The sequence below is a fragment of the Rhineura floridana genome, chromosome 10, assembly GCF_030035675.1.
Source record: "Rhineura floridana isolate rRhiFlo1 chromosome 10, rRhiFlo1.hap2, whole genome shotgun sequence".
Lineage (NCBI taxonomy): Eukaryota > Metazoa > Chordata > Lepidosauria > Squamata > Rhineuridae > Rhineura > Rhineura floridana.
In genome coordinates this window covers 57,193,453-57,210,269 of record NC_084489.1, presented here as the reverse complement: position 1 = coordinate 57,210,269, position 16,817 = coordinate 57,193,453, and the positions used below count along the sequence as shown (strand labels likewise).

General features: G+C 43.3%; 1 protein-coding gene across 8 annotated transcripts in view; it reads left to right on the top strand.

Annotated features, from left to right (window-relative positions):
* Positions 1 to 16,817, top strand: part of RUNDC3B (RUN domain containing 3B) — an 81,608-nt gene that overhangs the window by 44,147 nt on the left and 20,644 nt on the right. For 6 of the 8 annotated variants that reach the window (XR_009758246.1, XM_061587674.1, XM_061587676.1 and 3 more), the window contains 2 exons: positions 3,946 to 4,092; positions 16,167 to 16,291. Coding sequence is in view for 7 of the 8 variants with exons in the window: in XM_061587674.1 (XP_061443658.1) it covers positions 3,946 to 4,092; positions 16,167 to 16,291 (272 nt within the window). In the remaining variant the exon portion in view is untranslated. The remainder of the gene's footprint in view (positions 1 to 3,945; positions 4,093 to 16,166; positions 16,292 to 16,817) is intronic. The other 2 variants (XM_061587679.1, XM_061587680.1) reach the window with 1 other exon arrangement.

The window sequence follows — 16,817 nt, the reverse complement described above, 5'->3', positions numbered from 1 at the left end:
TGTGTGTCCTTTTGAAATGTAAATATTTTAATAAACCTGAGTTGCTTCTTGTATAAATCCCTGGAACTTACATGTCATCAGAAAAGGGGGGGGGGAAATCCCAATCTCTGTTATAACTTTAATGTGTTGTTTTAGCATCACTATATATATGTTTTATGATTCTCTGTCCTGAAATTAGTTGCCATTATTTTTGTAATAGTTGCCTGGAAGGATCAAGGGAAAGAAATGGTAAAAGGGAGCAATGTAGTGCTGGGTACTAGCAGGTAGTAAGTGCTTTTGTGCTATAGGATATGATTCAATCCTTTCAGTGCATTCAAGATTTAGACTTATTGGTGAATTGCTGATTAGTTCTATTAAAATTCCTTCAGGCTAAGTGTCAACTTCGGTGCCTGTTTAGAAGTCATGTGGGTGTTATTTTTTAATTAATAAATATTAAAGTATCCTGTGGAGACTCGTATGTGCTGCATCACTGGGCTTACACATTATGCTGTACTATTTGCTGTAGCTGCTTTTTGCTTTTAGATACATTGACAGGTTTTGAACAGATACTCCTGATGCGCTTGGAGTTTTATAACAGTGTTTTGAGTCGAACTCTGTTCCCAGTGGATTTACTGTTTTTGTTTTCTTTCTTTCCTAGTCCTACAGAGCAAGCAGTTTTTGCTTAAATGTTACCTTGCAATATCATGTTGCTAAATAGCCAGTAACATTGGGGGGAGGGGGAAGAGAGTAGAACATGCATTTAAAAATCCTGCAAAAACATATTTTTGAATGTTTTACTTCTAAGATAAGCATATAAGTAAAAGGTCATGTAACATGGCACTTCATAAGATGTAGAGTATTCTTTAGAGCAGCCTTTCCCAACCAGTGTGCCTCCAGATGTTGTTGGACCACAACTCCTATCGGCCTCAGCCAGCATTGCCAATGGCTGAGGCTGATGGGAGTTGTGGTCCAACAACATCTGGAGGCACACCGGTTGGGAAAGGCTGCTTTAGAGCAAAACACAGTGTGACCTGTCATGATGCATATTATTTATTTTTACTCTCTATCACACTGAAGTTCAAGCTGCCTTATAAAAATCAAAACCCAATACAAACCTAAGGATAAGACCAATTTAAAATACAATACAGATATAGATTCAAAACAGCAGTGTAAAATAGCCTGAGAAAGCCCAACAGCTATTCACAATTAAGTCCAGTCAAAGGTCTTCGTGAATGAAAAGATTTTGCCTACCATCTTAAAACAAATCAAACTAGATTTTTTAGGGGATATAGACTGAGATCTTTTGTGGGTATCATTGGAGGTACTGGGAGCACAGTGTGGCACATTGGCAATTCGTGGCTTACTAAATGAAATGTTTTTGCCTGTCTAAAATGACTTGAAGTAAGTGCCAAGCAAATATGCTTGGAGAGAACATTCCAGTCAGGTGCTGCAACCGCTGTCGCTAGTGATCACCACCTAACCCCATGTGGGATCTTAGACAATTTCAGTGACATACACGTTAGTTTGCTAATAGACTTATAATTGTTACTACTTGCAGAGGAACTTGTTCATCTGACTTAATACTAGGTGAAACTTTTATTTGCAGGATCAGTATTGCTGGGAAGTAACTATTTCTGGTGCCAGAACCAGGGAAGGATACCATTTTTTCCTGTTGTAAATCTCTGTATTTGTGTCACTTTAGAAAGCAAAACAGAATTGGGGCACTGCCACTTTTTAATTTCAGGCATGAAAATGTCCGATGCTGCAATCAGTACCTGCTTACTGGAAGTAAGCCCTATGGAACTGACTTCTCAGTAGATATGTAGGTTTGCACTTTAAGGCTGAGTTTGTTGATTTCAGGCAGCATACAAAGGCATGTCAGAAATCTGAATTTTGTCTGAAAATAGCTATAAAATCACTTTGAAATGTGGATTTGGTATGTAACACAGTTGGCATACTTGGAGCCATCTGCAGAATCAGCCTAATTTAATGATTTTGAAAAGTAATGCTATGCTCTGTGCTAACTTAGGTAAAATTTAATAACTTTGGCTAGTGATGGTTCTGAAAGTCTGCCATCAGAAAATGTAGATGTGATGTCATTGTTGGTCCAATTTGATTGTAAGAGTAAGCCATAGTCAGAAATAAACTGTTGCTTACTATGAATGAGCAGCATGTTGGTGCACACAGCTCAGTCTCTTCTGCTGTGCTGCACCCTGCCTCCAGGAGAAACAAACCATAAGACTTAATTTAGTACTGTGTGTGAGCCAGTGTTCGTGGTTTCTCTCCAAACGAACCAAGAGCTTACCATTTATGGTTTGGAAACAAACCATGAGCATTGATTTGCATATAATACCAAGCCAAGGCTTGTTCGTTTCTACTGTATGTAGGCAGAGTAGAGCAGAAACAATTGAGCAGCATGCACAAGCACAATGGTTGTTCATCATAAGCCATGGTTTATTGATCATGGCTTACTGTTATGTGTGAATAAGGCCCCTGATTTATATTTTACATGTATACCAAGATATTTTTCTAACTTTGTTTATTTTGTGTTGCTTGGGGAGATGGTAACAGTCTTCAGAGTGGCAGTTGTGGAAAATACCATGAGCAGAAATGTAGGCTGCATGTTAATAAGAATTCTACTATTGTCATCTCCTCCATAAATCCACATTCAATCTCTGATTTCCTCAGCATGTTGGGTTTTTGCTTGCTATTGGAGTTCTGACACTATACTAACATGTAGTTAGAGGGCAAATAACACACCACACACATCGTTGCATGGGCTTACATCCATGACATTTGAAATTTCAACAGATTTTGAGTCATCAAGGTGGTGCTGACAACTCATTCCATAGAGAGGGGATATGTGAAGGAGATTACCCAATAGGAGAATTCATAGTACTGGTAAGTAATCAAGCTATGGTTGTACTGTTAAATTAAAAACACTGCCAGTATTTACCCATGTTAAATATTTTTCCTTCTATGAAGCATTCCTGGTTTTGATCTTATGAAAATGACACTTTTTCTGTAACTCTTCCGACATGGAAAAGATGGTGACCAAAGTTCTAAATTATAAAACTGTCACTTTCTGTGTCTTTCCTCTTATAGAGCTTTTCTGCTGTTTTGGGTGATGTCAGGTATAGCTAATACACTGAAGTATATGTAATACAGAGAGACACACACAAATTACTTCAGTATTTTTCTTTCCAGTTGTAGGAGTAAAATTGCACAGTGCAATATAATCAAATTGTTTGGAAAAAAGATATACGATAGAGCTTTTGAAGAAGCACTAGGAAACCAAACTGCATTGTTTGCCAAAAGTAGTTGTGTGGAAAGATTCATTATAATTTTTTTTAGTTTTGTCACAGAAAAGAATTGATATAAAGTAGCATTTTCTGCATGGTTTGTGTTTTCCAGAATGAAATACAAATGAAAAATAATAGGTACTTCAATTGCATAGCAGCTATAAAAAGCTGTTTTGTACCTTCTGTTCTTCTATTGACAACCACTCTTGTGTTTCAAAGAAATATGAAGAATTGGACTTTGTTCTGGGCTCTCCTATGGACTGCCGATGTAGGCAAATCAATTTAAGAGCTTAATACTTTGATTTCCTTCTTTTGTAAAACAGTTTTGAATTGGGTACTTAGAACTTGCACCGTTTGCTAACTGAGAACCAAACAGCATGCTTGCCATTGAAATAGTATTTAACTCATTTCTTTTATTTCTCCATCATGTGCAGTTCACGGATCACCTGGTCTTGTATACTGTAGGGAAAGTGCCTCTCATTGCAGTTTCTTTCATTTTTTAGTTTTGTTCTTCAGTACTAAAATTCTGACTGAGAAGTCTCCTAGGGGAAAAGGTGCTTTAAGAGTGGCATGCTAGCAGGTGAATCTTCCAGTATGAGCCAATTTTCTTCCTGTAATTTAAGACATTACTTCTAATGGCATAAAATTCACTGTGTGTTCACAGAACTGTGCTAAAGAATAATGATTTAAGATCAAGACAAGAATTAACTACCCATCTCACCAATCAGTGGCCTTCCCCAGGAGCTCTGGATGTTAATGCTGTTGCCTTGGATACGCTACTTTATCGAAAGCAAAATAAGCAATGGGATGAGTAAGTTGAAATACTTGTGCAGTGCTCCCAGAGATCCCAGACATCCCATTCCTTCCCTCTTCCTGCATCTTGTCAACCAATTTATGTGTCTAAGGGAAAAAGTAGTAGATGACTAAAACCTGTTTGAGGGGGAAATTGGTAGATGACTAAACATTAGAAAACAGTATAGGTATATACTAGTATCCTTATCTTAAACATACCAGGTTGTATGCAGCAAAGTTATACTCTGAGGAGATCTATTGGAATTAATTGACTTCAGTTAGACAAGTATATTGTACTTTGTGACTTAGATACAACCCAGCTACTATAATAATAATAATCACTATAGATGGTGCTTTTGGGGTCGTATCTGACTAAGTTGTACTCAGAGTAGACCCCTTGAAATCAATGGACTTAAGTTAGTCATGACTAAAGTCCATCGATTTCAATGAGCTTGCTCTGAGCATGATTTAGTCAGATACCACCCTTTGTGGGTAATAAGTATTTTACATACATCTTAAGTAACTCTTGGGATAACTCTGCATTATCTATCTTGAGTAAGACAGTGACCTGGTTTGCACATCACATTAAACCACAGTTTAAAACAACCTATGGTTTAATGTGAATGAGCAGCATGCTGGTGAACACTGCTCACATGTTGCCATGGCACTCCTCTTCTGCTTCTGGTGCTGCTGTGCCTGGGTTCAGACACCATGACAAGCCAGAGTCTAGTTTGTTTTGTCTGCAGCACGGTGGCAGTGGGAGCGAGTAAGGAATGCCATGGGAACTTCTATGCACTGTAATTTTTTGCTCATTCACATTGTTTTAACCTATGGATTAATGTGACATACGAACTGGACCAATGCAAACAGTTAAGTACAACTTAGTTCTGCATAAGTTGAAGCTTGGGTTGTTATGGTTATTGCCATTTTTATCTTACTCTTCAGCTGAAAAAGGCTCCCGCAATGTCTTACAAATATCAGTGAAGGTTATAAAGATGAGAAGGTAAAACTGAATGAAACTTGGAGTACAATCCTATATAAACTCACCTGGAAGTGCATACAAGTGAATTCAATGGGGATTGCTTCTGAGTAGGTATACCTAGGATTGAGCTGGCAGATACTTAATAAAGTGCAGATGTTCACAAGAGTCAGTGTAGAAATTTCCAGGACATAATATATCGGATTTGGCAAACAACTACCTACTACACTTGAGAAATGCATCAAACCCTCATTAACATCCATGAAAATTTCAGTACAGACCTGAAGATTTTGCAGAATTTAATAAACATATTTGCAGCTCTGTTTATGGGATCCCATGTTTCCTTAGTTCTTGCATGTGATTTCTCCCTCCCCTGCCCCGAGGTATGGAGTTATGTCTGACTATAGTCAGCTATTAAGGGCATACTAAATTTGTTTTGAGTGTTTGTTAATTTAGGATTATCATGCTCTTACTAAAGGCTGACAATAGACATAATGGGGAATTCCCATTCAAGACATGGAGGAGTGTATGATCCCACTGTCTGATGCCTACGCCAGTAGTGGGCAGCATGTAGTTGTCCAGATGTTGTTGGACTCTTAACTCCCATCAATCCCAGTCAGCATGGCCAAGGGGTGATGGGAGTTGTAGTCTAACAACAATTCGAGGGCTACAGGTTCCTACTCTTGTCTTACACCATGGTTCAGCATTAAGTCTTCACCAGCCTTTAAACTTTATTTGAATTTTCATTATTGTCCATATTAAAGTTGAAGTGCCTAATTGCATGTTACCTTAAATTTGTTGAGATTTTACTTTGATAATTTCACAATGGGATTTAGCCTCCCAGATACATTTTGCAAAGTTAAAATGTTGACACTTTAATAATACCTGAGTAGCTGTTGAACTTTGGAATTTTAGTATGCAGAAATCTTTAGCTGGTAATGAAGATGGTTTAAAAACCATAGCATTAGTATCCAACACCACTTACCACATGTGGCAAAACTGCTATTAACCTGTGGCAAATTGGTGCTTCTACCACCAATTTTTAAATTAAAAAAAGAACATTATTATATACATGTATCAGGCCAAAAAGGTTTCCACCATCCACCCTTATCACAGATTCGTCCTTGGGTTCTATACACTTTTCTGACTGAAAAATACACAATAGATGTTGCATGAATTCAGAAACAATTTCACTTTGACATCTACAATTCTCAACTGTTTCAAGAGCTTCTTTGAAGAGGCACCATTTCGAGACAAATGTGATTTTATTCAAAGCACTCAACGTTTGAAAGATGATTCAATTGTTACAACGTGACTCATATTTTAAATCAAAATGAGTTTGTGGTTCTAAATAAGCTATTCCAAAACTTTTCAATTTTTGATTCAACATGGCCCTGTGAATCAGCTTTTTCCTATGGTAAAAAAGGTCACAGATACTGGACGCAAATTTGGAAATAGAATTATGATGTATTCTGTGCTTATTTTCCTTCATTGTTTTATGGAAAGTGATGTCAGATTTCTCACTAATTCTATCAATTCAAAATATTATTGTTTATTTTTCTACCTTCAAAACAGTAAACATTTTCACCACATGACAAAAAATATTTTTAACACATTCGCCACAGTTTTGGCAAATATGAAAAAACTGCTAAACTATAGGAACAAGAGGTGGAATCCAATTGGTGTCCTTGCAATCACAGAAGGGCTTTTGAGTCAATGTCCACTAATGAAAGAAGAGGGGAGGTGATTTTTGTCAATCCTCCACCTGTACTCCACAGCACCCCCTGAAAATCAGCTCCAGAGAATGGTCCATTGGATTCACCTGAAGGGTGATTTTCACAGGTACGCCTGCCATCACTTTGGGCTTTACTGCCATCTAGCGTCTGAAGGCAAGAATGCACTGGAGTTAAAACCTGGGCCTCGGGCCCCTCCCACTCCAGTCTTCATTTGCAACGAGTCCGAAGTGGTATATCTGAAAGGAACAAAAGGCCAAAGGCCCCAGCAGCAAGGAAAACAGAGAGAAGAAAACTGGAACAGGAAACACTATAGAAATTGCAACCTAAAAATACAGGTTTTAACTGAGGGAAAAGAGGACAGAGCACAAAACCTATAGCAGATAGAATATAAAAATGGAACAAATCATCCAGAAATCCCCCACAAGGGAGGGACGTGATGGCAGGCGTACCTGTGAAAATCACCCTTCAGGTGAATCCAATGGACCATTTTCCACAGGTAGCCTGCCATCACTTTGGGATGTACCAACGCAGCTCCCTAATAGGGAGGGACTAACAGGAGTTTACGATTCAGAAAGGACATGTTGGAGGACACGTCTCCTGAAGGAGGCGTCAGCCGAAGCATAGCGATCAATCTTATAATGCTTCACAAAGGAGTTAGGGGTAGCCCATACTGCCGCCCTACATATGTCAGCAAGAGGAGCATTAGTTACAAATGCTGCCGAAGCGGCCGCTGACCTAGTGGAATGAGCTGTGATGTTAGATGGCACTGGCAAATTAAGGGACTGATACGCCAGGGCGATACAGGCCCGTAGCCAACAGGACAAAGTGGATTTGGAAACCTTTTTCCCCAAAGACCTAGGGTGAAAGGATACAAATAAGGCTTCTGTCTGCCGGATGTCTTGGGTGCGAGAGAGGTAAATCTTGAGTGCTCTCCTAACATCCAGTGAATGCCAGGCCTTTTCGAGGGGATGGACCGGCTTTGGGAAGAATGATGGAAGCACAATATCCTGGCTACAGTGGAATACTGAGTTGACCTTTGGACAGAAGGATGGGTCCAACCTCAGAATTACTGAGTCCTTATGAAACACGCAGAGGTGACGGGCCGATGACAAGGCATGTAGCTCCGAGATCCGCCTCGCAGAAGTAATAGCAATGAGGGAAAGGACTTTGAAAGATAACAGTCTGAGAGGTACTGAAGCAAGAGGCTCAAACGGAGGACGCTTTAAGGCTTGCAAGACCTTAGAGAAGCTCCAGGAGGGAAAGTGGTAGCGCACAGCTGGAGAGAGGTGGGCAGCCCCTCTTAAGAAGCATTTGATGAGCGGGTGAGCCCCCAGGGGGGCGGCAGATGAGGAAACGGACAGGATTGAGGAGATGGTGGAGGCATGGCGACGCAGAGTGTTAGGTCGCAGTCCCAATGTCAGACCTCTGTATAGGAACTGTAGAACATGCTGTACAGTGGCATGAGATGCTGGAAAGCCTTTGGAGGTGCACCAGTTGGAAAAGGCACACCAAGTACTCTGGTAAATGCGAGTAGTTGACGGTCGTCTCAATGCTAAGATAGTGTCTATCACCCCCTGAGAGAGTCCGGCAGTATTCAACTGCGTCCGTTCAAAAGCCAGGCCGTCAGGCTCAACCAGGTCGGGTCTGGATGCCAAACTGGTCCCTGGGTGAGAAGATCCAGCCTGACCGGAAGGGTCCAGGGATCCGCAACTGACATCGAGAGAAGGTCCGAGAACCAAGATCTGTGAGGCCAGTATGGTGCTATCAGGAGAATCTGAGCCCCTTCGTGTCGGAGTTTTGTCAATGTCCTGCCCAGGAGGGATATCGGAGGGAAGGCATACAGAAGCCCACCTGGCCATGGTGCTATCAGCGCATCCACTGCTTCCGCCGTCGGCTCTAGGTACCTCGAGAAGTAATGAGGCAGCTGGCAGTTGTGGCTGGAAGCGAAGAGGTCCACCGAGAGGGAGCCAAACCGGAGCTGGAGAAGGTGGAACACTGCTGGATGAAGCTTCCATTCTCCCGGGCTGACCTGCTGCCTGCTGAGCCAATCGGCGGTCATGTTTAGAACCCCGCTGAGATGTTCCGCCTGTAAGGACAATAGATGGTTCTCGGCCCAGTCAAAGATTCGGGTCGCCTCTTCCTGAAGAATCCTGGACCTGGTACGTTGAGATGAGATTTCACGCAAACATTGTCCGTACGGATGAGTACGTGCTGCAGAGAAAACAGTGGCTGGAAGTGCCAAAGGGCCAGATGAGCAGCCCTGAGCTCCAGCCAGTTTATGTTGTGACTTAGGTCCTCTGTGGACCACACGCCCTGGACGAAGATGGAGTTGCAATGGGCTCCCCAGCCCGACAGACTGGCATCTGTGGTGATTAAGTCTGACTGGTTCCCGAAATGGTGTACCCTTGCAGAGGTGTGCTGTTGTTGCCCACCAGCGGAATGAGTCCTTCAGCGATGGGTCCAGCGGAATCACATGATGGTTGGACTTGGCAATGTCCGCCTGAAAAGGTAGGAGGGCCCATTGTAGAGGTCTCGAGTGATATCGAGCCCACGGGACGATGTGAATTGTGGAAATCATTGACCCGAGAAGCTGCGCCAGGAGCATGACATCTGCCCTTGAGCGATGTATCAGTAAGGTTGCCATGGCTGTGATGGAGGCAATATGGTCTGGGGACAGAAAAAACATGGCTAGAGACGTGTCCAGTATGGCCCCCCAGGTGCTGGAGGCGCTGGGTTGGCTGCAGATGACTCTTTTCGGTGTTGATCAGCCAGCCATGAGAGTCCAGGGCTTCTAGGATGAACTGGAGTTGTCTGTTGGCCAAGTCCTGGGAGCACGCTCGAAGGAGCAGGTCATCCAGATGGGGTAAATATGAATCCCCTGTAGACAAAGAAATGCCACCATGGTGGCCATCACTTTGGTGAAGACTCGAGGAGCCGAGGAGAGGCTGAATGGCATGGCACGGTATTGGAAGTGGTGCTGGCCTAGTGAGAATCTCAGGAATCGTCTGTGATCCGGGCAAATTGGAATGTGTAAATAAACGTCCTTCAAGTCGATGGATGCGAGGAAATCCCCTTGTTGCAGTGCTTCCACAATTGACGCCAGTGACTCCATCTTGAAGCGGCGGTACTTGACAAAGCGGTTGACAAACTTGAGGTCTAAGACCGCCCTCCATGAAAATGTCGCTTGGGGACCGTGATGAGGACGGAGTAGACACCTTGCAGCCTTTCGGATGGTGGTACTGGCTCTATAGCGGCTATGTCTAGCAGATGACATAGGGCGTCCTGCATAACCGTCATGCGTGACTTGGAGACGGGGGAGAGGCAAAATCTGTCCGGGGGGGTCCACCAAAATTCTATGTTGTACCCCTGGGTGAAGATGACCCTGACCCAAGAGATGTGTGTCAGAGTGAGCCAGGAGCTGGAAAAGCAGAGTCTGCCTCCGATGGGCATGGCGTCAGAACTGCCTGCGTTGACGGGCTCCTCTGCCATAAGAGACTGAAGGGGCTTGCCTGCCTTGGTATTGGGCTCTGAGCTGGAAGCGTTGTCTGGGCCAGGGTGCCTTGGAGGAACGGAAATCTGTAGACCTGGCATCCCGTCCTCGCCCGCCAGGTCGTCTCCCCCCGAAAGGGCTGGAAGTAGCGGTAAGGAGTAAACCGCCAAAATGGTCTGCGGTCGTCTCTTCTGGCTGTGGCTAAGGCAGGCTTATGATTGTCCTTGGGGTCGACCAGGACAGCTTTAAGAGCATCCTCACCAAAGAGCATAGAGCCCGAGTATGGAGCCATGGACAAGTTAGTTGTGGCGGTAGTGTCAGTGTCCCAATGTCGGAGCCATAGGTTTCGACGAGCTACAATTTCAGCCGCAAGGGCCCGTGCACCTTGGTGGATTGCGTCCAACATGGCGTCAGCCACAAATGCAGCCGCCTTGTGTAATTTGGGTAGGCCCTTTCATAGCTTGGCGGGATCCAGATTAGGGTCGTCCAGAAGGTCATTGAGCCACATCATGGAGGCCCGTGAGAAGATAGAGGCGGCAGCAGAGGCCCAGATGGAGTAAGCAGATGCCTCGTGGTTCTTTCATAGGACAAAGTCGAGCTGCCTCTCAGAGGGATCCTTGAACTGTGAGTCTCCCTCTTTCGGGAGGAGAGACCGAGAAACAAGATTGGAGATAGGTTGGTCCACCCCCGGGATGTTCAGGAACGACATGAATTCCGGGGCCAGGGTATACAGCTTGTTGGCCAATGGAGAGAAGCGGCGCGGGCGCAGAGGGCGGGCCCATTCTTCTCTGGCCAGCTTGTTAATGGGATCTGGCACAGGGATAAAGTGATCCACTGATCTGGGGGACTTGAGAACTCTGGCACCCTTCACAGGAGGGGCAGCCGGTTGTGTTTGTGCCGGTTGAATGCCGAGGGTGTCCATTACTCTGCGAGACAGAGGAGTGAAATCCGCCGGGTCAAAGAGGCGATAAGAATAGTCCTCATCTGGATCAGATTCCCCACTCCATTCGTCAGGGTCGGCCTGGAAGAAGTTTAAGTAGTCGTCCATCTGTGAGGGCTCCACGCCCGATCTGCCCCTGATCAGATCAAATGGGTTAGGTGAGGGTAGAGGGGCATCATCATGGCAGCCAGGTTGTCTTGCATAACTGGACTGCCGTGAGACTCCGGGCTGAGGGGATAGCTGTGGTGGAGGCTGAGGTTGAGATAGGCACCCGAGCACCTCTCGCAGCTGTAGCAGAAATTCTGGAGTCAACTGTAGCCCTGAAGGGGGGGGAGCAGGTACAGCATGTTCCTGTGTAGGCACGTGAGTCTGCACAGATGGAGTCAGAGGAGTAAGGGAGATATCAGAGTGGTGAGGAGTTTGGCTGGGGAAGCCTTCAAGCTCATCCTCTGATGACCCAGAAGGAGACTGAAAGAGCGCAGGTATCGCTTCTTGCAGAGGTTTCTCCAGGATCGGGGCTGAGACATAGCGTGCCCTCTTGGGCGCACCGTGGCCAGACAGGTGTTTAGTCTTGGCTAAGGCTTTAGCGTGCTTATGTTTAGATGGTTTGCGTTGAGATGGGGCGATGCGCTGATGACTTGCTCCTGAAGTTTGTGCCACCTCTGGGTTCTGATCTGCCATGTCAGTGTCTGGATCACGCACACAATGGGGAAGGTGCTGTGACAGTTCTGAGCTGTAAAATAGTATGGAGCAGGATGCACACTGGGGGGCAAGGTGCCAAGAGAAATATGACAAGGTTCACTATGGCATCCAAAAATAAGTGGGTGCACGCCCACAAATAAAGTACTAATACCACACTAAGCAATCAGGACTCCAAAATATAAGGGGGAAGTCGAGATGCAATATTGGCCACCAGCTAAGTACACGCACACAATGGGGAAGGTGCGAGACCGCCAATGTGCACTGATGAAACTAGGGCGCCACCAGAAGAAGGGGCTTACATCAAAAAGTGGTGCACATAAGAGGATACACACACACAATGGGGAAGGTGTGGTATCACTTAAATACAGCGAGCTCAAACTAAACAGGTCTCACATGCAGTAAGATTAGGCAAACTCTGAATTGGCTGAGACCTCAGAAACGAAACCTTCAAAAGTGAAACTAAATGAAAAAATGGAGAAAATGGCGGCCGCGAGATCGGGTAGCCTAAACAGAGCCCCAGCAGGGCTTAAGGAGCAGCCGGGAGGAGCCGCTGCCATATAGGGCTGCAAAGGAGGCCTCCGTGAGGAAAAAAACTTTTATCGGAGGAGAAAGAGAGGTGGCGGGGGGGGCTCGCCTCCGCGGCAAAAAAACAAAACGGAGGCTGGAACCGCCGCAGCAGGCTCCTGGCGAGGAGAGCAAAAAATGCTGTCCTGGGGGTGCGGGAACAGGCGGAGGGTCCGCAAGGGAGCTGCAGCCGCAAGCTACCCTACGCCGAGGCCGAACGGGGGGGGGGCTGCAGCCACGGGACCCACACACAACGGAAAAGCAGCAGCTGCTGCTTGAGAAGCCTCAGCAACGCACCCCCGAATAACCCCAGACACCAAAAGAGGAGGGGAAAAAAGACCAAGGAAAAGATAAGAAAAAATACTACAAGAAAAAATACAAGAAAAAGGGGTTCCGGAAAATAAAAAATGGGAAAAAACAGAATACAGGAAAAATCACACACCCTCCAAGCACCAAGGGGGGGAGGGAAACAAGGAAAAAGGCCAAATGGAAGAAGGAATAACGACTTATCTACGCTCTGTCCAGCAATCCAACCTGCCTTGGATGAAGGCAAGAATGAAGACTGGAGTGGGAGGGGCCCGAGGCCCAGGTTTTAACTCCAGTGCATTCTTGCCTTCGGACGCTAGATGGCAGTAAAGCCCAAAGTGATGGCAGGCTACCTGTGGAAAATTGGAGGATTCCTCCAGGAAAAGGTGGAAGGTGGCATGGAGTTTGGTTGTTGGAGAAAGGAGGAATTGGCAAAATTTGTCTTTCTTCTTTCAGTTAGTGGGTGCCTTTCACAAACCAATTGGATTCAACTCAAGGTTTATTTCACATATTGTCATAGTGCTGCATTGCAATAAAAGGTCATTTCAGAGGAATTAATTAATTAATTAATTAAATAAAACAAATGTATCTTTCCATAGGAAGCAGCATTGCTTCTGAATTTTAAAAACAAATCTCCATTAGATTGATACTAGAATTTTCACTCTGAAGGTGTGTGTGTGTGTTGTTGGCAAGCATGCTGCCCTGGGCTCCTGCTGCGAGGAAGGGCAGGATATAAATCAGATAATAAAATAAATAAATAATAAATAAGATGAATGTATGCTTAATAATTTTAAATGATGAGGAAAAACTAGTGTTGAGACAAATATCTGTCCTTTACTTGTCTTGGTTTAGTGTTTGCCTCTACTGAAGCTGCTTCACTTTATGTGCAAGAACTGTTTGGGATAAAATACAGACTTGCTGAGCTAGTAGCTGCAATTCCTGATGTGGCTTAGAGTTGTGCCACAGAATGGTGTGCATGTGTATGCACACACTTCTCAACACCCCCCTTTTAAAGTGAATAGCAATATTCAAGAATCTCTTGCTTTATATGAACTACTATATTATGATTTTGTAGGGATTCTCATTCTTTCACTGTGAACCATTTTGTTTGTCCATCTCTCCAAATACTGTAATATTAAAATAAAATGTTTAAATCTTTCCATGGCATTGCCCATTCTAGAATTACACCTAAATTGGTTGCCCTGTGCTGATGAAAACATAGTTCCATCGTTCTGCTTTGGAGCTGTATGGACATTGTAACATGTGAAGTTAGTTTTGCCACTAGGTGACTTGTACTTCAGTTTTATTTCATATTTATACCCTGTATGCTTTTCTATTCAAAATAATCAAAACTACTTACAATAAAATACAAAGGCAGTATTTTGTAAGGGGCACTTTGCTGCAGCAACAGATTATGGTTGGGAACCTTGGTGCATGCACTTGTGATGAAAAGAACTAAAAGATGGATGGAAAGCAAGTACTCTTCGCAGGCAAGGATAGACCAGACAGGGCAGAGAACACTAGTGCCAGTTGATTCCTGTTGGTGTGGATGAATGAATAGCAGCAGCCCACTTGGGTTGCAAGATTCAGGTGAGAAGGGTAGTGAGCCAATGCTTACACTAAAGAGCTGCTGGTTAGTACAGCTGTGGGAATGTGTGTGAACAGGAATGGCATGAAGTAAGGTAGGGGGTATGTGAAGAAGGGTCTCAGGTTGGGAAGACAGAGGGTGAGGCATGATGGCATAGGAGTAAAACAGGGAGACAAAACATACCTCTCTGGGACTTCAAAAAGGTGCTGTGCACATACATAAAACATATTGTTTTTACAGATGACGTTTCCCTCTAATAGCACTTGGGATTATGAAATGAGAAAAACTTGGAACTAAATGAAAATATTTCTTCATTTGGTTAATCCTGTGCTCAGGCCATGTATGCTTCATGCATTTTATTTTATTGCAATCTGAATTATGTAATTTAGCTCAATTTAACATTATTATTTTTCTCTTGAACAATTCTCAAGTTTTATTTTGCATAATTCTGGTGTTGTGAGCCATAGGAAGGGGGCTGAAGAGCTGCCTTCTGTGACAGTAAATCTTATTCTAGCTTCTAGCTGGAATTCAGACTGGAGCAGGCAGCTGTGCCATTCATGCATGAAGGGTTTTGGATTTTCACACAGACACACACAGAGATTGCTTGCATGCTGTCAAGTACATGTTCAAGGTGATGCTTGAAGTCTATTATTATTATTAAAGAAAGCCAAGATTTACCCAGTGGCTGACTTCTGTCTGCCTCTTCTGTGTTTCTGTGGAATCAGACACATCCACAGCCCTGAGTAAGCTTGCAGATGTCACTGGATAATCCACAGATACAGTGTTCGGTTTAGCTTTGTATGCCTTCAGTAACATTGTTTACGTCTTCAAGGAGCAACAGAATATTAACTTGACAAAACATCACAATTCCTCATCGGTGACATGCTCACATTGGCCTGGTTTGTATGTCACTCCAAGCCAAACCATAGCTTAGCACAAACGTGTGGGCTCCCAAGAGGTTGCAGCCATTTGGCTTCTCCTTGGATGTTTTGCTGCTGTGCCATGTTGTGTTAAATCATTGGCATTGTGGTGTCTGAACTCAGACTCATAGTTTAGCTCTTTCCAGACCAACTATGTTTGGCTTATGTCATGTGAACCAGGCCACTGAATATTTGTTTAAGATTTATAGCTTGCCCTTCAGTCAAATAATCAGGGTGGCTAATAATAAACTTTTGAAAAAAATAAATAAGTACATAAAAGTAACTAAAAATTGCAAATCTATAAAGCCAACACTAAAATAATAAGCAAGATGGAGTCAAGCAGATAATCACTCTGGAAAAAGTATTTCAGAGATGGGATGCCACCCCTAAAAAAGCTGTTCCCCTGGTAATCACCCATAGTACCTCAGACAGAGGACAAACCTGAGCTGTGCCTCTGATCTGAGTTTGGGCAGCAATGTTTGGAGAAAGGGAATGTTAAAAACTTAAAATGAGTGAGATGTAAGTTCTTAACTCCTTGCCTGTGTCCCAAGCTTAACTTCCCCGGGATTTGCATCCTACCATTTCATTTGTATATCTCATGTTTAAATATTGAAAATGTGTGTATTAATAACTGAGTACAGGATTACATGCGTTCTTTCTTTATGTCATCCTGCTTAATGAAAAACACTTAAACTTCTTTCCTTCCAGCTTTGTTGTATAGCATATTTGCCTGGAATAACTGACATGAGAAGATGCTTTTCTATGCAATAAAATATTAATTGTGTAGTAATTTGTGATAAAAAATGCTATTTGTATTGTACAGCAGTTTGAAGATAGTTACTGGAACTGGTCATCGTTGATTTTACAGAAAGAGTTTTCAAAGCCTTGACCAGCTGTCTGCTGATGTTAGCCTTTCTCAGGCATCCCTGGATCGAAGTCATTTACAAGATGGAGATGAAGGAAAACAGGATGGGATAAATTTACTTAGTGAAGGTAAAGTAGGCACTCTAATAATTGTTCTTTGATTTACATGTGTAACACTTTAACATGACTTACTTTCAGGCAATATTTTGTTTTCGTTTTTTAGTAATGCAGTGTTGCGTCCTTCTTGCAGCCTGTAGTACTTTAGGAAATTGCCTCCTGAATGTTTTAAAGGATGAATATTTTGGGTTCTAGTATAGTCAAGACATCATAGCTGTTTCATAGACACTTTGTAGTTTGCTGCCCCAAGCTCCTTATGGGAAGCAGGTTGGGATATAAATTTAATAAATAAATAGATGTAGAATTGCACATAAGCAGGTTACTTTGCTTAAATACTGTTCTACAAGACTATCTTCACTGAGGGATTGTTTCCAATCTACCACTGGTTGTGATTATTTGCTATGAGATGGAATTAAATTTATTAAAATTACATGTAAGTATGTCAGTTTTAAGGTGAAAACAGGGAATATTGGACCTAAATCATCGCTTCATTTTTATGTCTTTATTATATACCCTGCTCCTGAAAAACCTTTCTCAA